The sequence below is a fragment of the Seriola aureovittata genome, chromosome 16, assembly GCF_021018895.1.
Source record: "Seriola aureovittata isolate HTS-2021-v1 ecotype China chromosome 16, ASM2101889v1, whole genome shotgun sequence".
Taxonomy (NCBI): Eukaryota; Metazoa; Chordata; class Actinopteri; order Carangiformes; family Carangidae; genus Seriola; species Seriola aureovittata.
In genome coordinates this window covers 4367213-4388413 of record NC_079379.1, presented here as the reverse complement: position 1 = coordinate 4388413, position 21201 = coordinate 4367213, and the positions used below count along the sequence as shown (strand labels likewise).

The window sequence follows — 21201 nt, the reverse complement described above, 5'->3', positions numbered from 1 at the left end:
TCGTGAATGCTACAGGGGAGCCTTGGTGGCACACCTGATAGAGTGCTTACCATTAAGGCTTAGTCGTAACCGGCTGGCCCCATGCTGCACGTCATCTTCTACTAGAAAATCATCACATTTGAGAAGCTGTAAAATAGCAAAGGTTTGACATTTTTGCTTCATAAACTCAAACTGTTAATTGTTTAACAAGACTGATGAATATTTGTATAATGTAGTGTAATTTTCTGTCAATGGACTAATCAGTTGATCAACTCATTGTTTCAGCACTAACTGTGAATATCAGCCTGTAATTGAAAAAGTCAAACAGAAAGAATCAAGTTTAATGACACAAGACAAACAAACAAGGTGTAGTGGGATTTTTTTTTTATTGTTATTATCAATTAAACAGTATGATTTCTACAAACGCAAGAATTGATCACCAATAACAAAAGGGTTGCACATCTGTGAGACCTTTGTTTGAATATTCTTGGAAATAGACATAGAAGGGGATGTAATAAATAAATGTATCATACAATTTGAGGTATGCAGAGTAGCTTTGAGAATACAAATATGCCCATGCCTCCCCCCAGGTGGGTAACACGCACACACACATACACGCACACTTGTATACACACAGCCTCAAACATACAGGCACACAGTTTTATCAGGGGGAGCAATTAACCGAACATGGATTACAACATCTGTATCAGACCTTTGAAGGTATGAGAAGAAATGAGAGAGACATTAAAAATACAACTGAATGTTCATTTGTCGTTTATATTTCCCCTCCTGTGTTTTTTTTTGCCTCTTTCTGTTTTAAAAGTATTTGACATGTTTTCATTGTAAAAACCTTCTTTTCTAGTCCGTCACAATACATTCTCCTCCACAAGCCGCTGAAGCAACAAATGCTGTCGCTAAAAAAAACACTTGAACGCAAATTTGTTTTTCCCCTTCACATGTATCGCAACTTTAAAAAGCTGTTAACACTGTACGTCGAGTCACTGTTGTACCTTGAAAGTTTTTAAAGCGCGGATGAGAAAGTTGCTTAGAAAAAAACAGATCACTTTTGCGGATACATATTTAAGTCAAACAGCAGCGACACAAGCTCATCAGCCGAGTGCTAATCAACACGCTCAGCTGTTCCGCTTCTATTCAAATACCAAAACTTGACACAATATAAGCCTTCAGTAATTTACATTTTCAAACATTTGAAAAAGTCCTCGCTTTGGTGAACGTAGCTCAACAAGAAAAGCTGTGATTGATCAATGTTCCCCCTTTTTTTTTTAATTAAATGACGACAGGCCTTTAAAATTCCATTACAAGTTGATATGAACACGTAACGAGACTCGAGGTTGTGAAAATCGTCTTCGTGGGGCCGAAGACTAAACCCGAGTTTGGTTAAAAAAAAAAATGAGGTTCAGCATTCCTAAGAAGAAGAAGACACTGAGAGAGTTACGCACACGGGCACACAAATTAAAACAGACGCATGTACATTTACACACATACACACCATGACATCATAAGTCAGCACTATGACATCATCAACACTGGCTTCTGACATCGTCATGCGGTTCGTCTTTTCTCTTTGATTGCATCATCTCTTTTTGTTGTCGAGAATACAAATGTTTTTCTTTTTTTAGTTTTTTTTTTTAAATTCCACTATAAAGTTTGAATATTGAAAATCCAGGATTATACATTAAAATTCACAGAGATTAAAAAAATAAATACATGTTTAGACAAAAAATAAGTAAATAAATAAAAATAACAATCATGATAAGAGCGTTCATCGTCTGATCGAGGGGGAATCCTTACACATAATGATCATAAACCATTAACACGTGAGCAACATGTATCATATTAAAAGACTAAAATGGCTGGCACCAATCATGTCTGTCTTTGTCAAAATACAACTCAGAGGGGAAGCTGAAAACCTCGAAGGAGGCCTCACGACTCGAGGGTAAATCCAGCCTAAACGGCTGGAAGGTCCATCTCACAGCCAGAAAAACTAAAAAAATGTACAAAATATGACATCATTATGGCCACCACTTCTCCCGCGACAATGCTATCAGGTGTGTTTTTACATGTTCCACAAAAGTTCCTTTGCTTTGAATTTCCTTGCATGTTTATATTTTCTTTCTATTTAAGAAAAAAAAAAAAAGTTGGTGAACATGTGCACAAGCATGCCTCCTGACACTGACACGCAGAAGTAATGAAAATGTGAAGCAAACGCTGTACAGAGCACAGACACACAAAGATAATTCGGTATAGCCCTTGGTGTGAAGTGTCCATTGTCCCCGGCCTTGAACCCCGTCTACCCCCCACCCCCTCCCTTCATATGAGGTGAGCAGCTGAACTCGCAGGTAACATGTGGCGTTGTCGACGTACGGGAGCATTTGCTTGGTAGCAAATCAGTCGCGGAAAGTAGTAACCGACGACTCTCTACGAACTCACGATGAAAAGTTTAAAACACTGTTTGAGGGATGTTTGCTTTGCTGGGGGCCATATCAAAATGTCTGAGCAAGGTTGAATCTTCTAATTTCAAAAAAAAATGGACTAATTATAACGCAAAGGGTCACAGCACAATGTTTCATAGATGATAAACACCCACTAGAGTTCACTGTACAAAGGCTTAAAGTTAGCTAGAATCAGACTGCAGGGTGGATGTTAGTGGATTTTAAGGCCCAGTCACACCAGGAAGAAAGAATATTTGGATTTAAAAAGCTTGGGGTTAGTTGTTGAACTACTGTAGCTGTAGCTGGTGAGCTCACCACAAAAATGTTCACCAGCTGGGTCACAGCATTAGTCAGTTACAACCTCTGTTTAGTATTAGTTTAGTATTATACATCAAGATTTACTGCAGAGGAAAAAGACAGCTTAACAAGCTAACAGGATTTCAAACTGACAGTTAGCAGTTAGTTTCTTAGCTCAGTCGCGAAAATTTCACAAATTCTACTAGTTCAGAAGACGTATTTGTATCGTAAACTTCTGTCTTATAAGTATCTAAAAAAATACGTCTGTTTTGTGGAGATGTTTACGCTCCAACAGACAAGGTAAAATAAAAGTGAGGGGTGCTTACTCCATTTTAGACTCTCTGGCTCTCCATCCACTCAGCAGTGACAGACAGTTTATTTGTCAAATTCACTTCACAGTTCACCAAAGTTAAACTTGAAAGTAAAATAATTTATACTAATTTCACCCCTGAAGCCAAACCTAGTGATCTTACTGAAATGAATTCATTTTGCCACAAAAGTTTAACCGTTTAAATGCTGGTGTGACGGGGCCTGTATGGCAGCAGTTTGCATTGACGCAAGTACAGTTTTTCTCCAAAAATGGCGTTTGTTTTATTTGAAACTAGAGTGAATCAAGCCATAAAGCAATCAAGTGACAGCTAACTGTACTCGGCTGGAATATTTTAGCAGTTTCACTTTCATGATAGTCCAATCATATCCAGCCTGTAAATTACAAACCGTCTGGCTTAAGGATAAATACGTTCAAGTATACACAAAGTCCTACAGGGCTCAGTAATGTTAATACTATTATTAATATTATTATCAGGTTAATTTCATACAAAAGAAACTTGTTTGGTTTTAAATACTTGTATAAATAGAAAGACAAGCAAACCCGTCTGTCTCTGCCTCGGCGCTCTCTGTCATCCACAGTGGATTCAAAGACAGGTGGATCTCTGTCAGAGCACTCGAGGACTCAGAGGACAGTGCAATAAAACTCAAGGACAAGTCAATGAATTCGACTCAGCAGGTATCCTTCAATAAAAGTCACAGCGAATACCAGCAGCCTTCAAACTGCACTCGTACCATATTTTTTGCTCTTTTCAAGTGGACGTTTCTGTCTTCCCTTTACAAAGAATGACTGAATATTCTCTTCTTCAACAAACAAAGTGATAAGGAGAAAATCAATTGGCTCTACTCACTATGAGATAATGTTGTCGTCCACCATTTTTTGTTTTATGAAGGGGAGGGGGGGCTGTTTGCTGCTCGTCCTCAGGACAGAGTGCAGCCCTGTGAGGTGGCCAGCTGAGATCAAACCTCGCCTCTCTCTGCTCATCTCCACTTCATCCTCCCACTAAACGCCTCACTGCTTTCCATCCTTCATCTTGTAATCAGCGTCTTTACAACTTCAGCCCTCACCTCTCTTCCCTCACTCTTTCTCTTCCTCTCTCCCACCTTCCCTCACACTGTCACCTCGTTCTTACTCCCAGTCCGCAGTCCCTGCCCTCCTCCTCCTCCGGGGATGAAGTGCAGCTGTTCGATGGTGTTCTGCCTCTTGCTGGCGAACGCCATCCGTCGTGCGTTGGGGTGGCCCGTCCCCGCTCCGCCTCCGCCATGGCCCCCATGTGGGTCCCAGCCGCCGTGCATGCCCATGCCGGGCATGGCGGCGGAGCTGCGGTCGTGGTCGTGGCCTGATGTCGGGTGGGAGTTCATCTTGATCATGTGGTGGCGGTCCATGGACGGCGTGACGCAGATGTTCTGCTGTGACTGGGCCTTCTGGTGGTGGCTGAGTCGGCCCATGGTGGGCACCATCCCGCTTCCTCCGCCTCTGTCACCTCCTCCCATCATCAGCCCCATCGCCATTAGCCGGTCCTCCAGGCGGTCAGGTGAGACCAGTAGCCTCTCGTGGGACCTGAAACCACACACTTGTTTATCATGGGCTAATTAGACACTAAAAAATGACTGTTGCATGGTGAAACCACAGCACACGTTTCTTATAATCAGTCATCCAGCAGAATTAATCAGAAATTAAGAACATTTTTGTAAACCTTAAAGGTCCCATATTGATTTCCATGTGTTCCTTGATTATAAAGCAGGTCTAGTTTCTATATTAATACTGTGAAATTATCAAACACTCAGTCCACAGAGAAATGCACACAGCCTGTATTCAGAAACTGAGCCTTAAAACAAGATGTCAGGACTTCTGCAACTTTGTGATGTCACAACAAAGCAGTCTCCTCTTTCAGCCATGCCCCAAGCCCCGCCCACCTGGACCCACCATCAAACCTTGCAGGATTTGGTGTTTACCTGAAATTTGCTATATTTTTAAATCTGAAGAGAGATTCAGAGCCTCCTCTCTTCTGATTGGCCAATGACCTGTTGTTACCAGAGCTCCAGAGAGAGAGGAAGTGTAAAACTATATTGAGATGGTTTTTGGCTTTAAACCACAAATATATCTTCTTATGGATCAACACTTCAAATAAAACACAGTGTAAAATGAAAAGTGTAAAATATGGGACCTTTAAATCAACACATAACGAGTTATCAAACATAAAATGAACTTTGACTTCAGTCTCACCTAAGCCACATTTGTTTCCCAAGTCAAGAAAGAAGAAACTGTGGAGCTTGTTTAACTTGTTGGACTCACTTTTTAAAAGAAGTCAAATGAGGTACAAGGTTTGAAATCTGACTGAACAGAATTTTTGTGTTATAAAAATTACACAGAGTGTACCCTCACCTCATCAGACTCAATGAAACTGCTCTGCTCTTGACATTCATTTATCATATTCTCTGATTCCCTTTGCTCTTATTTTTCTCGTCTCTCCTCCATCTTCTCATGTCACCTGACATCATTATCATCTCTTTTGCTTTCCTCTCATCTTTCACCTTCTCTGATCTCGCTCCTTTCTCTTTTGTGTTTCATCTGCTCGTCTCATCTGCTTTTCCTCTCATCACAATCCTCCTCTCAGCTCCGCTGCCCTCTGTCCCCTCTTGTCTTACCTGCGGAGCGTCTGCGAGGTGGAGCTCCTGCTGGTGCTCATCATGGCTTTGTAGTACTGGTGTTGCTGGTTCTTGGACAGGCGGGACAGCGTGTTGCCCTCCCCGAGTGCCAGCAGCTGGTCCTGGGAGCGGACGCGGCGCGGCGGTCTGTCGAAGGATGAGCTGGTGTACGGCGTCTGGGCAGGCAGCGGGTATGGGTTCGGGGTGGAGGCAGGGATGTGGAGACGAGGCCGGGAGCCGTTGAGGGGCAGCGTGCCCCTGGAGCCCAGCGTGTAGTCGCCCCCCCAGGGAAGGTGGTGCTGTGACGAGTGGAAGGATGGTGGAGCGTTGTTGGAGCGACGTTTGGAGTTGTGGTAGCTGGAGTACTCATCGAGCTCTTTCTCTGGTTCAGCACAAGAAAACCATAATTGTACAAGATGTAAATATGGCTGCAAGTAATGTTTATTTTATTTATTGATTAATATGTCAATTGTTTTTTCAATCACTTGTTAAAGAAAAGGTTGAGTGCTCACAAACAATCATTCTGTCAATCATTCTGTCAATATGCTGATTACAGTAGTTCATGACAAATCTTCTGTCTCTAATAAACTCAGTGTTTGCTGCTCGTGATCTGATTATCCTACCAGGTCTACCAGGTATGCAATACAGAAGACTTGGTTTCACATCTATTAAATGTATAAAATAATGTAAAATGCCTGTCACGGTTTCCGAGAGTCCAAAATAGTGTCTTGAAATGCTTTTTATTTCCAAATCCAGGTCAAAGACATTCAAGTTATAACTAGAATAGTACTCAGAGAATGCAGACCTCCGTCAAGGCCATTGCTAAACAATATAGACCAGACTTCAGAGAGAAAAATTCTAATTCATAGTAAATTAGAGTGGCACTCAGTAAAGCGCATACCTCCACCAAGGCCAAACAATACTACACACGTCTGTCAGATCCAGGTTATTATTAGATCCAAACTTTGCTTCCTGAGAAACTGAAGAAAGTGTCTCGCAATGTTTAAGAAAATGACAGAAAATTCCAGGATCCATCCACTTAACTGGATCTGCACCTAAATTTAACGTGTTCTTCCCCATCCCTCCATCAGGTTTGGTGCAAACCAAATCAGTATTTTTTGCATCCTGCTGACAAACAAACAGACACAGGTGAAAACATAACGTCCTTCGTGGATGTAATGATAAAAAAAAGGAGAAAAGCTACAAATTCTCAAATTTGAAAAGTTGGAACGAGAAACTTTTTCCCATTCTTTTTCCTGAAAAAGGACTTAAACAATTAAAAAAATATCAAAATCTATTTATATTTTTGTCAAGTGACTCGTCACAGCACTATATGTAAATATGGTCAGACACTGATAGCAAAATGAGTGACAGTTTAATTGTTGAATGATCCTATCATTATATTTTCTGTTAACTGGTTGGAATAAAAGAAAAGAACCAGTTTTGAGAAAACAATCCAACACAAGGTACATTTTTTGGCTGTTCTGGAGCTTTAATCATAGATCATGATCTTCATCAACACACAGAGACCATGTAATCAAAGTGCACATTGAGGGCTCCTTGTCTATGTTGGTGCTCAGATAAAATAGAAATTTAAACATCTACAATACTGCTGATGGAGATCTTGATTGAAAGCTCCACAACAGCTACTAAATGGACCTTGTGGTGAGACTGCTTTCTCAACTGTTGAACTTTGAACCTCTAAGGAAAAGATGACAGAAATGAAAAAGAGCCGAAAAGACAAAAATGCAAAGAAATTAAAGAAAAAGACAGGAAGGAAGGAAATAAAAAACAAAAGGATAGGACGACAGATGCTGTACGTGTGGAGGCAAAAGACATGAAAAAGAAAATCCATCACAGGTGTGTGGGATGATAAGGAGGTGAAATACTGTGACTGTGACTGTGAAGAGACATGCGGTGGTAGAGTTAGAGAGATAAAAAAAAAGGTGAAATGGAAGTGATCGACTCAGAGGAGGACAAGAAGTTAAGATATACTGTATATTACACGAGGCATAACAGAATAAAGGTAAAAGAGAGGAGAACAAAGAAACAGACTGTAATAGAGGTGAGAAAGTTTAAACCTGTGTGATGAGAGAAGAACGAGATACACCGACATAAATGACATGGAAACAAAGAAATTGAGACACAAAGTAGAGATGAAGAAGTGAGGAGAGAACAGTTAGCGAGGTTCATTAATAGTGAAATACAGTTTCTGTGCTTTCTGCTCTGCAGCCTGAGACCACTTTAATCTTCAAAGCATTTCCATGGAAGCAGCTCCCCAAGAGCCAATTTAAACCTGACCTTTAACCAGGCACCTCTTTACCTCCTCTCGCCTTGTCTTCCCTCTTTCTCTGTTTCTCCTCTCTCCCTCTGTTTGTTCCTTTGTCTCCTCCACTCCTTTTGCTTTTCTATTCTCCTTCCATTGTTTTCAGCTTCTCTTCCTCCTGCTCTCGAGGTTTTTCTCTCTCTGTTTTCACCACCATCTTTCTCTTTCGCTGTTTGTCTCATGTCCTGATCCTCTCCTCCTCTTCATCTCTCCCCTCTCTCCCTCTCTTTCTGTTTACTCCCATCCTGTAAGGCCAAATTATCTCGAGGTTTCTCCCTGGCTGCTGACCGCAGACAAAGAAGCCTTTATCAGTGTCCTTTCTGCACAGCCATATGGGGAACTACATCAAAAGGACCAGGTCTCATACAATGGTTGGCGAGAGGCTGCATTCCCTCTCTTTGACTCATAATGACAACATTTTGGTCTCCATTTGAAGGGGCGTTCCACCGAAACTGACATTTAGGGTGTTTTTCTAAAAAAGCAGGCTTTTAATAATCGAACAAGTAAAGATACTGAGTGTCATTGATTCAGTGCCACTGTGACTCAGCCTGTATCTGGTTTTCCTGTTGAAGGGATCAGCGGCTTGTAGCTTTATTCTGGGAAAATCATCCGCTACAAAGAACTCAATCTGTTCTTAGTGTTTCTGTTTGGTTTGTAATCACCAGATTAAAAAGAAGACTGGACTCTCAGGGACTTCGCAAACTAAATAGTCTTGTGTATCATGTCAGTGAGGGTTGAAAGGCCCTGAGGAGATGAAATGTGGCACGAGATGGACGTTTTAAGACCTGAACTGTTGCCATGTTTAGTACCAATCCTGAGATCTTGTCTATTTAGTTTTAGTTATTACATTCTTTATATTATTTAAATATCATTCAGGGTTGTCTTCTGAACTGGTCTGGTAACAAAAAGTGCACAAGTCCTTATGTGGATTTCATGATTTGTGGATTTTTGTCGACTGTACAAAGTGCTTTGCTTTAGGTTTCCGTCTTTATTTTCCTGTTAAAGGTCCCATATAGTATAAAGGTAGCTTTCCATGTATGTTTTGATTATAAAGCAGGTCTAGGTTCTATATTAATACTGTGATGGTATCAAAGCGCTCAGTCCACAGAGAAATGCACAGTCAGCATTCAGACACTGAGCCTTAAAACCAGCCGTCAGGACTTCTATAACTTTGTGATGTCACAAGCAGTCACCGCTCTCAGCCATGCCCAATGCCCCGCCCACCTCAACCCACCATCCAACCTTGCAGGATTTGGTTTCTCTGTGAGTGTTTACCTGAAATCTATTATATCTTTATACAATCACTTAGAAAACAGTCTGGCTGACAGAAGAGAGGCTCAGAGCCTCCTTACTTTTGATTGGCATTCCAGAGATTGCATTCAGTCCGACCTTTAGCTTGAAAAAAATAAAACCCACCGCACCATTCATTTCAATGATAGCAACGCAAAGAGCTCCTACAAAACACCAGAGGGTTGTCTGGTAATAAAAACATGAACTTGGCTGAACATTTACCAAACGGCAGGGTTAGGGTGGATTACTCTGTAATGTGAAAAGCTGTATTTCTGCTGTTTATCTCAAGATTGTCACAACAAAAGATGAAATGATTTCTGCCACGATAACTTCCAACAGTTGTAAAATCCTGTCTCATTGCATTATAAACCTGTCCTTCAAACTCCAATGATCTAATTACAGGGTCTAATATAAACGTCTCACCAGCACTTGAAACAACAAACCTCCACCAACTCAGCCCCCATGCATTTGAGTTTAACTCAGGGCTGTTTTCTGTCTGAACGCCTGCTAAGTCTTCAAGCGACAAGTTCGGACAAATTCAGACTAGGATGAGGAGTGAACACCCTCATTACTGAGCAGATGGAAAATTGTCAAACAGAAAATACACAAACGTTGCCTTTTGAATCACAGGTGAACCTTGGGAAGTGTAGTGCCTAAAACCACACGATCGGGCAGAAGAAGGTCAAGAAAAAGGAGGTTCAATCGTCCATTTTTTTTCAGTCACTGAGGCAAAGAAAATATAGTGAGGAAGAGAGAAAGGATGGAAAGAAATAGTGTTTCTTTTGATCTGGGATTAATCTGCTGATTCCAAAACAAAAAAACTAAAACATGCAAGTCAGATTTTCTGATCTGAAGGACAGATGCCACAAACGCGACAGAGACGCAGCTTCAGAGATGAGAAGACGAAGGGAAATTCGATGACCTTTGAAGGTCTGATGTGGAAGTGATTTCCAGACGCTGCACCGCGTCACCTATAGAAGTGTTTTCTCCTTTTCACTGGACTGAAATAATAAAGAGTCTCATCTGGTCTCCGCTTTCCTCATTATTGCTTCCACTTCCAGATGCAGCCACACCACACATACATACACACACACACGATCGCCCATGTAGTAACCATCCATCACTCAGCCTGCAGAGGCGACTCCCATCCCCCTGCAGTTTTCAGCAGTCACAGGGTGAGAGAGGTAAAGACAGAGAGAGAGAGAGAGAGAGAGAGAAAGGGAGAGAGAGGGAGAGGTTGCCAGCCACTGCCTCTCAAACATCTTTTCTTCCCTGTCGAAGGCAGCCAGGCCCCTGCAGACCAGCCAGCCAACGCCCCTCCCCCTATCTCCACATCTCTCTTTCCCTCCAATCCTTTCTTCCTTTCTTTCACTGCCTCTTCCTTCATTCTTCTCCCTCTGCTCAGTCGACCTCTCTGCATCTCTATCTTTCTGAATATCTATTTTTTCTCCCTGCTGTATCCTTGTTTGCCCACTCAGCTCTTTTACAGCCCCTGATCCTCTTTCTTCACATTTATGCTCTTCCATGTTTCTACGTTTTTTTTTTAACCCTTACATCAACTCCTTTTTCTCTGCCTCTCCCTACTTCCTTTTTTTCTACTCTTCTCTTTTAAATTAATGCTTTTCTTTACCCTGTTTACGCCTTTACGCCATCTGTCTGTCACTCTCTGTCTTTTCCATTATTTCCTTCACATCTGACACATCTCACCCCTCCCACCCCTATAATCATTTCCTCCAGTTTGTTTACTTTACTGTTATGGCTGTTTAGCAGAAACAGTTTGCACATTCAGGCTACACTGAGATGATTATTTGGCTTTGCAGTTGATTCATAAATCTCCTGGCGGCCATGCCTGGCTACGGCCATAATGGACTCTCATTCACTGGAGCATCAGCTGTGTGAAAGTCGAACTAACTGGGCTGCGAGAAGAGAAATATCCCACAAAGAGAGTGGTGGGGTGGGAGTCAGCCAGCTGATGTGAGAATAACTGGCCCGTAGTTGAGTTGGCAGAGACTATTGTGCTTAAATGCTTAAATCACACATCTGATCTTGATGAACGAATTATTCAAGTTGAAGTTCTTCACTGATGTTCATTGTATAATTTGTTAAGAACAAAATGACGTAACAACGGTCAATGGAAACCCAGTGAGGGCTGGATTCACAATCACACTGAAAATCAAGGTAAAAAATTGAAACCACAGGCTGATCCAGCTCTGTGTATGACCCCGCATGCCTGTATACACTCCTGACAATGTCTGGGCGTGCTCCTGATGAGTCGGAGGATGGTGTCCTGGGGGATCTCCTCCCAGACCAGCTCCTGCTGCTGGGTTGATGCCCTTCTACGGCCCTGTCCAGCTCTCCCTGTGTAACGGCCGGTCTCCTGCTGTCTCCTCCATGTTCTTGAGACTGTGCTGGGAGACACAGCAAACCTTCTTGCGGCCGCACGTATGGATGTGCCGGACTACCTGTCCAACCTGACTGGGCTGCAGGTACCGCCTCATGCTACCAGTAGTGACACGGAAACTAGCAAAACACAAAACTAGAGAAGAATCAGTCAGGAAGGAGAAGGAGAGAGCAAGTGTCTGTGGCCACCACATGTAGAACCATTCCCTTTTTGGGGGATGTCTTGCTTTTATCCTCTGCATTGCACCTGTTGTCACTTTCACTTGCACCAAAGCAGCTGAAACTGATTCACAATCACTTGTTGCTTCCTAAGTGGACAGATTGATATCCCTGAAGTTTAACTGACTTGGTGTTATACTTATACATTTTTTTGAGCAGAGTATATACAACATCACAGCGATGGTTAGTTGACTGTGGTTAACCAAATAAGAGGCTAGTATTACATGTTATACATAAATGTCAACATAGTTAGTATTTGGACCAACAGCTGAGAGTTGATTATACTGTAAGAGTAGTAAGAGAAGTTTCTTTGAAGGTTTTGTAACACAATATATTTTTGATGTCATCCTGTGTCTCCTCGTCATTTGACTCCATTTTAACCTTTGTGAATCCAAGCCAACCACAGGTTGCATCCTCCACAAAGGAGCAAACTTCAAACTTTTAAGAGCCACTTTTCAAAACACTTTCTGTGGAGAATTCCTCTAAACACATGATTATGTCAAAGAATCAAAATGAACTATGTATTTACAGTGAGTCAAACCCTTGAGACAGTCAGTTTTATAAATGTAATCAGCGGTACAGCTGCTAGTGAGTGTGTTGCATCACCTGAAAGGCCTCACTGGTCCTGAATAATCAATTAGTCCCACTTGCCCTCTCCCTCCCTCCCTCCCCCTCAGGTTTTCCTCTTTGCCTCCCTTGTTCTCCCTTCTCCCTCTCTCTACATCCCCTCATCTCCCCCCACAAGCTCACCCAGTCTCTTCAGGGAGCTGTAGCGGCTGATCTCAGGTTTCATGGTGGCCTCATAGGACGGCGGCAGCTGGGCCAGGTTGTGGAAGGAGTGGGAGAAGGACGGGTGACTGCTGTTGTGTCTCATGCCGCCTCCGATAATGCTGCCACCGCCGACGCCAACGCTGCCGGGACCTTTACCGCTACCTGAAAGCAGGGTGGGACCAGAGGAGAGCTGGGGGGTGTTGTTCATACGGGATCCACGCTCTGGAGAGCAACAATGAGAGAGGATGGAGGGACAGGAAAAGGTGTAAAGAGAAAGGGGGAAAATGGTTGAAGAAATGGAACAGGAGGATGAAAAAAGACAGATGATGGAGCATAGGAGGATGGGGAACAGTAGTGACGAAGAAGGAAGGACAAAGTGAGATGTATGGGGATAAGAATGGGGGAGAGCAGGAACAAAAAATGAGAGAAAAGAAGAGAAAAGAGAAATGGCAGAAAAGGAAGACAAAGCGGAAAAAAAGAAGAGAAATGGAAGACAGAACAAGTGGAGAAGATACAAGCTGGTTAATGATCAGTAAACACAGGAAGTGTCTCCGAGCTCCATGGTGACCGTCTATAAATACGACTCTTGTACTGTTCAATCTGGGGCTCCAACACAAACATATCAGCCACATGTAAATACATAGAAATGCACTGATGGCATCAGGGTGGGGGGGTGGGGATCTATATACACACATTCACATTTATGCAAAGTGCAAAAGCAGCACATCGATCAATACACATAAAAATGATGTGTCTTATGTAAGATTAGCAGTATGGGGGAGGGGCAGGGGTGTCTGTTTTGCAACATGTATACTCATATCAGTTACATCATACAGTATACGAGTACATTCATATTTTGAAACAGCAAACAGACAGCACTTTGAAGGACCCCACATGTACTGTAAGGTGCACTCGGTGGTGACCCGGCATGTGTAGGTTCTGTACATTTAAACGGGGACAAGGTGAAATCACATGCCGCAAATTGCTGGAAACATCGCTTATCCTCTGAGGAGTCATTTGAGAAGCTGAATTTGTAAAAAGGAGAAACTATATGAACTGCTGGGTCTCAGCAGAGAATGTTAAAAAAAAGGTTAAAATGTAAAAATATGAAAATATAAAGCAGCGATAAAAGATTATGTAACTGTGGAAAATTGGCCATTTGCTGTTGTTTCCTGTGTTTGAGAGAGACACAATCGATGTCGAGTCCACTCAGTGTGGTAATGGTTATAGGCTGCGATCTTGTTAAGATTACTGCTGGACATATACTGGTCATTGACCATTGACAGTAATGGGCAATAATGGCCAATAATGTCTCAGTTAAGCGTCACCCAGGGAACACACACCACATCAACTTCTGTACCGTGCATGTTACACACACGGTGGCAAAAAAGCAATGCCAGCTGTGAGATCATGGGTTTTAAAGTAGGAACAGAACGGAGGATAATGAAGGCTGTAGAAAATATACCTAAAAAGCACCAAATATTGAGTTAAATGTGCAGAGTTAGCCTGGTCATTTCCAAGAGTGCAAGGTAATCAATTTTTTTGGAACACCTACGGTGGCTGACAGAGAAGTTTGATAATGGCATCGTGGAAAAACGAACTTCAACATGTGCAGAGTGTCTGACTCAGAGAGTTGAAGTGTTCTGTTCTTGTTTCCTCCCAGGTGGCTGCACACGTTATCTAACACAGGAAGACTGAGGACAGAACTAAAGTAAACCAAGTTACCTTTAGAACCAAAGATGTCAAGAATGAACTGACATCAATGAAGTAAACTCTTCAGGGTTCGTGGCACAAACACTGAAGAATGACACAAATGTGAATCAAACTTAAAATATGAATCCTTCCCATTTCCCTTTTTATCCACTTCATAGAAACAAAGTGAGGCTTCTAAAACATTTAACAGTTACAGATATAATTTCCAGCAATACTGTATACAATTAATCAATAGTTTCTTAAACTTTTTATCAGTTACTTAACATAAGGGAGTTTGACTTGCTGGTTAATATTAACAACTGAAGGACTGACAACCTTTGCTTACAGCACACATAAAAGCACTATTTATGCTAAAGTTGTTGTTTAATGTTGGCATTAGATGTCGCCCTGACATTGGATTTTGGTACCTGACATCAAAACCTACATTCAACTGAATAATAAATTAAAATAATAAAAATATCAGCATCTATTGACGTTGGTGGCAGCTGTGTACCTGCTAGGTTCATCATCTCATCATATTTCCACAAACACCTTATCCAGAATTCAGTGGCAGCCATGTTAGATGCACCAAATTAGCCTTCACAAGCTATTATTTTTTCCAGTAGGAGTTCTGCTTATTTCCTGAGGACAGTGCTAACATTGCTTTTTTGTTTTCTTGGTGCAAAGCCTAGGAAAACAGACTCAGGAAGTGCAGTGACCTTGCTTAAGCCAAGACCTCCATTAATGTGTAGTGTCAGCTGCAAGCACACTTGCACATCACTGCTACACAGAGAGGAGGAGGAGGAGAAGAAGAAGAAGAAGCACATTTGGAAGCAGGCTTGTGGTAATATTGGGTGGTGGTGGGGCAGACAGGCTTGCATTAAGCAGAGGGCAGGCCAGACAACTTTTAGCTCACACTCTTATCAATGATGTGTCACTTTCAACACGACCATGTACAAAAAAATGCATCATTATAAACATGTTTTAAACCACAAGGTAGTGTTGACAGTGGCACAGCTGTTTTAAGAGCGCACTACAACAGGCCGTCAAACCAACAACAAGACAGACAGACAGTGTGGTAGTAAGGCCGTTCATCCGGCCAGCAGCTCGCCGCCGCCTGTGCTAGACTGTGCTGCTAACCATGAGGCTTACCGATGGTAGCAGAGTGTTTGGGGCTGGAAGCAGACCCCTGCTGGTTAAAATGGTGGTGCAAGTTCCCAGCTGCAAAGAGAGCAGAGCTGACAAACTGATGGACAACCACTCGAGAGACACAAGAGACGTGTGTTGAGTAAGCATTTGTGTCAATAGAGAGAGACAGCAGAGAAACAGGACAGAGAGAGAAAAAGACAGTTTAGAGAAAAAGTCAGTCCCTCCAGGAATTAGCTTTTTTTTTGTCTTTACTTGTTAACAATATTTAATCAAGATGTTAATCAGCACATGATGTGGTGCAGCAAAAACCTCCAGACAGGAAGGAGATGAAGTACAACGTAGGTAGGTAGTGGATTTTATTCTGTATGAGGAGTGTAAGTTCAGCTTACTGTACTTTCTGGTCCATTTAACCTGTTTGTTGTTTGTGAGCTGCAACAATTAGTCAATTAATCAATGAGTGAACGGGCAGAAAATTAAACTGCCACTATTTGGATAATCAATGAATAATTTCAGTCATTTTTCAAGCTAAACAGCTTCTGCTTCACAAAGGTGAACACCTGCATTTGCTGTTTTATCTCATTGTAAACTGAATATCTTTGAGTTATGAATTAATCCGTTCTAATTTAACAAAAAAAAAAACAAGAATTAATCAAGAAAATTATTAAAAATAAACACTATTTGCAGCTTTAGTTGTTTGCAAACTAGTAAATCCAGCTTTATAATCACATGTCATATGCAGAGGATCAGTTTGTATTATAATTTGTAGTATGTAGTACTCCTACTCCCAGGAGAGCAGGAGTATTTGCAAGTGTAGCAAAAATCCAGTATTTTTAAGATATTTTCATTTTCACTTGACAACATTTCAAATCCTGGAGCGACTGAGAGAAGAAGGCTTGTTTTCGTTTGAGGTGAGAGACAGTGGCAGAGCGACAGAGAGACAGAGCAGAAGTAAAGAGAGAAACGTGTGTGTTGTTTGTGTTTGTTTAGACTGTAACTGTGTGAATTGCTAAGAGTACAACAAAATCAACACATTCACCGTCGCTCAGAGGGAAAACGCAACTTTTCTTTTTCTTTTCTTCCTGAAACCGGAGAAGTGTGATCGTTCCAACTAAAATCTGTTAATGCGAGTAACATTTTTGTCTCATTGGCAACAACACATAGGACTGTGAAACAATGCACAAGAATGAGAAAACAAAAATTTAATTAAGACTTTTTGCAGCTACTGTCAAAGCCATGATTACGTCAAACAGCAAATGTAAAACAAATAATGTCTAAAAGATCAATCTGTAATTGCAAATATTAAAAAACTGCCACATGAGAAAATATATAGAAGACTTCCAGTGCATTTCAGCATTTAAATTCAAAACTAACTGCTGGTGTGATTTTATTCTTTATTTTTTTGGTCATGACATAACAACCTGTCAACCCTCAGGGGTTCAGTTACAGTGCTGTGTTGAGCATTTAGTTAATTAGCAACTTTTTAGGTTAAAATTATAATTAGCTGAACATCTGCCCAAAAACTAACAACTGAGAAACAGAGGAGAGCTTCTTTTCTCTGCCTAAGAATCATAATATAAGAGAGAATTTACTGAGAAAAGAAGTTAATTATTGTCCTCAATATTTTCTAGATGTCAGAGTATTTTCTGGCACAGAAATAACATTAATGCCACTATATGTTTTCAAATTGTTCATGTTCATTATTCGTGCACATACAGTGAATACTAACTAGGTTTTATAGGCATCAAATATGTGGTTAGATCTAGAGTAATTTAGAGAAAAATATTTAGAGAAAAAGTATATAGAGAAAAATTAAAGGTGAATCAACACTACAAGCCATTAAAAGGTCTATTAGACGGATTTTTACTAATGACTAATGTAATGTAGCTTAATTTCAAAACAAAGGCCCACTGAGATTATCCATCAGCTTCTCTAAATAGCTGTGTCTGACAACCTTTCAGTCCCAGCAAATGTATTCTACTTGAAGTGTGATGTGTGTTACTGATACTGAGATTGAACTGAGATTTGAATAAACGCAGTGAGAATTACCATCCATGTCCCGGGGGAGACAACAACGCGCCCTGAATCAAACATTCATTTCACCTGACTGTGAGTGTACCTCGTTTTCTGTTTCCATGCCGACAAATGTGTGTCACTCATATGTGTCTCTTTGTTTTGTTTTCCCACTTACTGCGGTTGTCTTTGCTCTGCAGGATGGGGGTGTAGAGGTTTTTGGATGTGCGTCCGTCTGAGGTGGTTGTGGTCAACACTGTGGTGTTGTTCCTCTCTCCCTGCTGCACAGGGCTCGACTGGTGACGCAGGATATCCACCAGTGATCTGACACAGCAGAGGATGGATGGATGAATGGAGGGAGGGAGGGAGGAGAAGAGGGAGAGAAGACGATAGAGAGAGAGAGATGTAAAGAAAACAGGAAGGAGACGGACAATAAGAATGTGGAAGATACAATGAAATACTCAGCTATTTTACAGAGGCAAACTAATCTTTAAAAGTCTTTTTACATGTTAAAGTTGTATAAGTTTCAGGGGCCAGTTGCACAAAACACTTAAAGTTAAGATTTTCCTTAAAGTCTGAGTTTAGGTGTCCTTAAAATAAAATCAGTTGCACAATACACCCTTAAGTTTCCTCCTAAAATGTTTTCAATGTTCACTTAAGTATTTAAGGTTTTCTCCTTATCTTAGTCTTATACTTAAAGGAATCACTTAAAGTCAGTTAAACCTTTGCACAAAAGACCTTAGCAACCAGAGTAAGGAAAAAAATCTTAACTTAAAATCTTAACTGCAACATGGCAGAGTTTATGGTGATAAATGAAGAAAATCAACACATCCCAAGACGTGTTCCTCGACCCTTAACGATGCAGTAGAGTTGTACTGCTTTAAAATCCCTTTCACTGCTGCAAATGCCTTAACTTTTTTCCTCAACTAAGGAGAAATTAAACCCTAAACGCCATACTTAAGTAGAAACCTTAAGCTGTTTTGTGCAAATTCCTTTGTCCTCGCCTAAAATATTTAATTAATTCACGGTATAATTCTGTAACGTTATGATTCAAATGGTAAAACGTGGGTCATATGACTTCTGTTTGTAATCTTTATCACGCAGCACTTTCTAGCAGACCAAACCAGATGCTAAAATACAGCTACATAAACTTATTAGTAAGAACAAAGTAAACAAGCTGCAGGTCTGTTCTGTCCTAGAACTGAGTCTCACCTGGGCATGTTGATGTCTCTGTTCCGGGGTCGACGCGCCACCTTGCTGAAGGCGATCCTGACACCCACAGCCACCACCAGCGTGAAGGAGATCACCCCTCCGATCACATAGGCCGTGCTGTTTTTAGAGGAAAATGACATTAGCTCACTCAGCACAGCAGAACAGGAAAACATTAAGCAAACAGAACATATTTCAGTATTTAGTTATTTACGCTTTTATCGTGTCCGTTGTTCATTTCTGTTTCATTCATGTGGCATGTGGCTGCTGTAATGTGACATTGCCCAATTGTTACCATATTCTATCATTTCTGACTCACGTATTTATACTGTTAAACTGCTACATTGGCTTTAACTACTACAAGCAGTGACGAACAGACTCTCACCTGCTGCTCTGCTGCTGGAGTGTCTCGAAGTCTGGGTCAGGCTTGTTGACCGCGGGCACGGTGACGGTGACCTGTGGATCGGCCCAGACGGGGGACTTGTAGTTGGTGCAAGAGTCCTGGTTCAGCCGGTTCCTCTGGTGCTCGCAGCAGAACCGGTAGTGGCAGGTACCGCAACAGTAGATGTAGCTGCCCTTGGAGCAGTTGAACGTGCTGTCAAAGTGCCCCATGACGTCGAAGTATCCCCTGTGGAACGAAGTTTGACAAAGACGTTTTGTCATCTGCATCACAGTACTTGATGCCTCTGCTACTACTACCATGCTAAGATGGAAGTACACAGATATTTGACTTAAATAAAAGTAGCAACTCCACAAACAAAACAAAAAAAGAGACAATTTTTGCAGATATTGTGATAGGAGTCACAATTTCAGTTGGAATGTTACAATTCTTGCATTTTATTTTCACTGAAAACATATATAAAAATTGTGATGATGTAATTTTTTTTGGGTCATGTATCAAAAAAGTTTGTTTTTATGCATCTGGAAAATATGATTTATAGTCTGGGGCGTCTCTTTAGCAAAACAATGCTTCATTCTTGGTCTGTTGTGACACATTTCACCTTCATTAATAAAACTGCAGCTCCTGCAAGTTGGATATAGCAAGATATTGAAGAAATAATCTATTACAAGTAAAAACCCAGGATTCAATTATTTTCATAAGTCAAAGTAGAAATGCATCACAACATACGTATAGTACCAAATGTAAAAGTCCTCATTAAGTGCAATGGCTCGTTATTGTTTTTTTGGTTTTTTTGCACGTTGGTCCTTTACAATAGCAGTTTTCCAATAAGCTAATGCACAAGTTTCATGACTGCTGTTTCCTTGGGTTTGAAGCATTTAGTGCTGCCTACGTCCTCGAGGGACCATGATTTATTATCGGAGGAGCTCTCTCTCTGAAAGAATTTAACTCCAAGCAGATAAAGGTGTTGGTTTCTCTGCTGTCTGACGGTGCAGGGTTCAGGCTTTTCAACAATCAACAAGTTGGGGGGGGGGCACTCGTGCAGCATTTTGGGCTTTATGTAACTTATAGATCTGTTTGTCTGTTATCATTGTACTGTTAGTGCTGCTTTTGACTGCCTGGATGAGCCTGCTGTCGATAGTTGTGGTGTGTAGCTGCTCGCCAACACACAACTGATTTAGAGCTGATTACATGTTGCCTAGCAACAGCAAGACGCCTCTCAGTGCAAAATATAAGCCTCAGTGAGATCAAGATCAGAGCTGCAGGAGGAGAGGAATCATGATGCGCCTCGCTTTCACGGCACCCAGTGTGATCAACACGTTACACAGAAATAAATTAGAGCTACAACCATGAACATAACTTTGAAGGCTCTTTCCTTTGAAGGTTAACTTTGCTGACTTTTTACAACACACCTAAGCTTAAGCATTTTTGACTTCCCAGAGATTTTATTTCCCCCTCTGTATCATTGTTCATTTATCTTGTAATATGCCTCTCATTTAATTTCAAGAAATCATTTTTGGGTATTTTTAAATAAAAATCTCTCTTTTCTTTTCCTGTAAAAGTATTTTGATGACTAATCTCAAACTCGGTCAATTACAAGAATGTATCCAATCAAATGTGATTTGGGATGACTAGCTAACTCTGTTTATCATATAAATCCACACTTGATCATTAGCTAGCACACTAGGAGGTATGTATTTTGATTTCAGCTGAGGTCTAATTTATTAATTAAACACTAATCCTCCTTATTCTGGTCTATCACTAGGTGGATTTCCATCCAAATGTAGCGCACATTTCAAAATTAAAGAAATAAAATAAAAAACATGTCAATTATTTTATTAAAAAATAGTTCATTTCCATCCACTGTTGTTATGCAAATGTTAGGAGGTGGTTTGTCAGTCAGGTGCCATTTAACCACTGCAGAAGAGGGAGCAACAAGAGGATGCAATTAAAAGAGTGCCAAACCTCGAATGGTGAAAAGCAATGTAGAAAATATGATGGAAATATGGCATCAACCATAAGCCTTTTCC

At 41.1% G+C, this 21201-nt stretch overlaps 1 protein-coding gene across 2 annotated transcripts in view; it reads right to left on the bottom strand.

The window, feature by feature from the left end:
* Positions 1 to 348: 348 nt before the first annotated feature.
* shisa7b (shisa family member 7) overlaps positions 349 to 21201 on the bottom strand; it is a 37924-nt gene continuing 17071 nt past the window's right edge. Inside the window, exons 5-11 of one of the 2 annotated variants that reach the window (XM_056399400.1) lie at positions 19157 to 19399; positions 18775 to 18891; positions 17741 to 17886; positions 15556 to 15624; positions 12691 to 12933; positions 5706 to 6087; positions 349 to 4617 (exon numbers count right to left, since the gene is read on the bottom strand). In XM_056399400.1, the coding sequence (XP_056255375.1) occupies positions 4167 to 4617; positions 5706 to 6087; positions 12691 to 12933; positions 15556 to 15624; positions 17741 to 17886; positions 18775 to 18891; positions 19157 to 19399 (1651 nt within the window). In that variant the 3' untranslated portion in view covers positions 349 to 4166. The remainder of the gene's footprint in view (positions 4618 to 5705; positions 6088 to 12690; positions 12934 to 15555; positions 15625 to 17740; positions 17887 to 18774; positions 18892 to 19156; positions 19400 to 21201) is intronic. The other variant, XM_056399401.1, reaches the window with a different exon arrangement.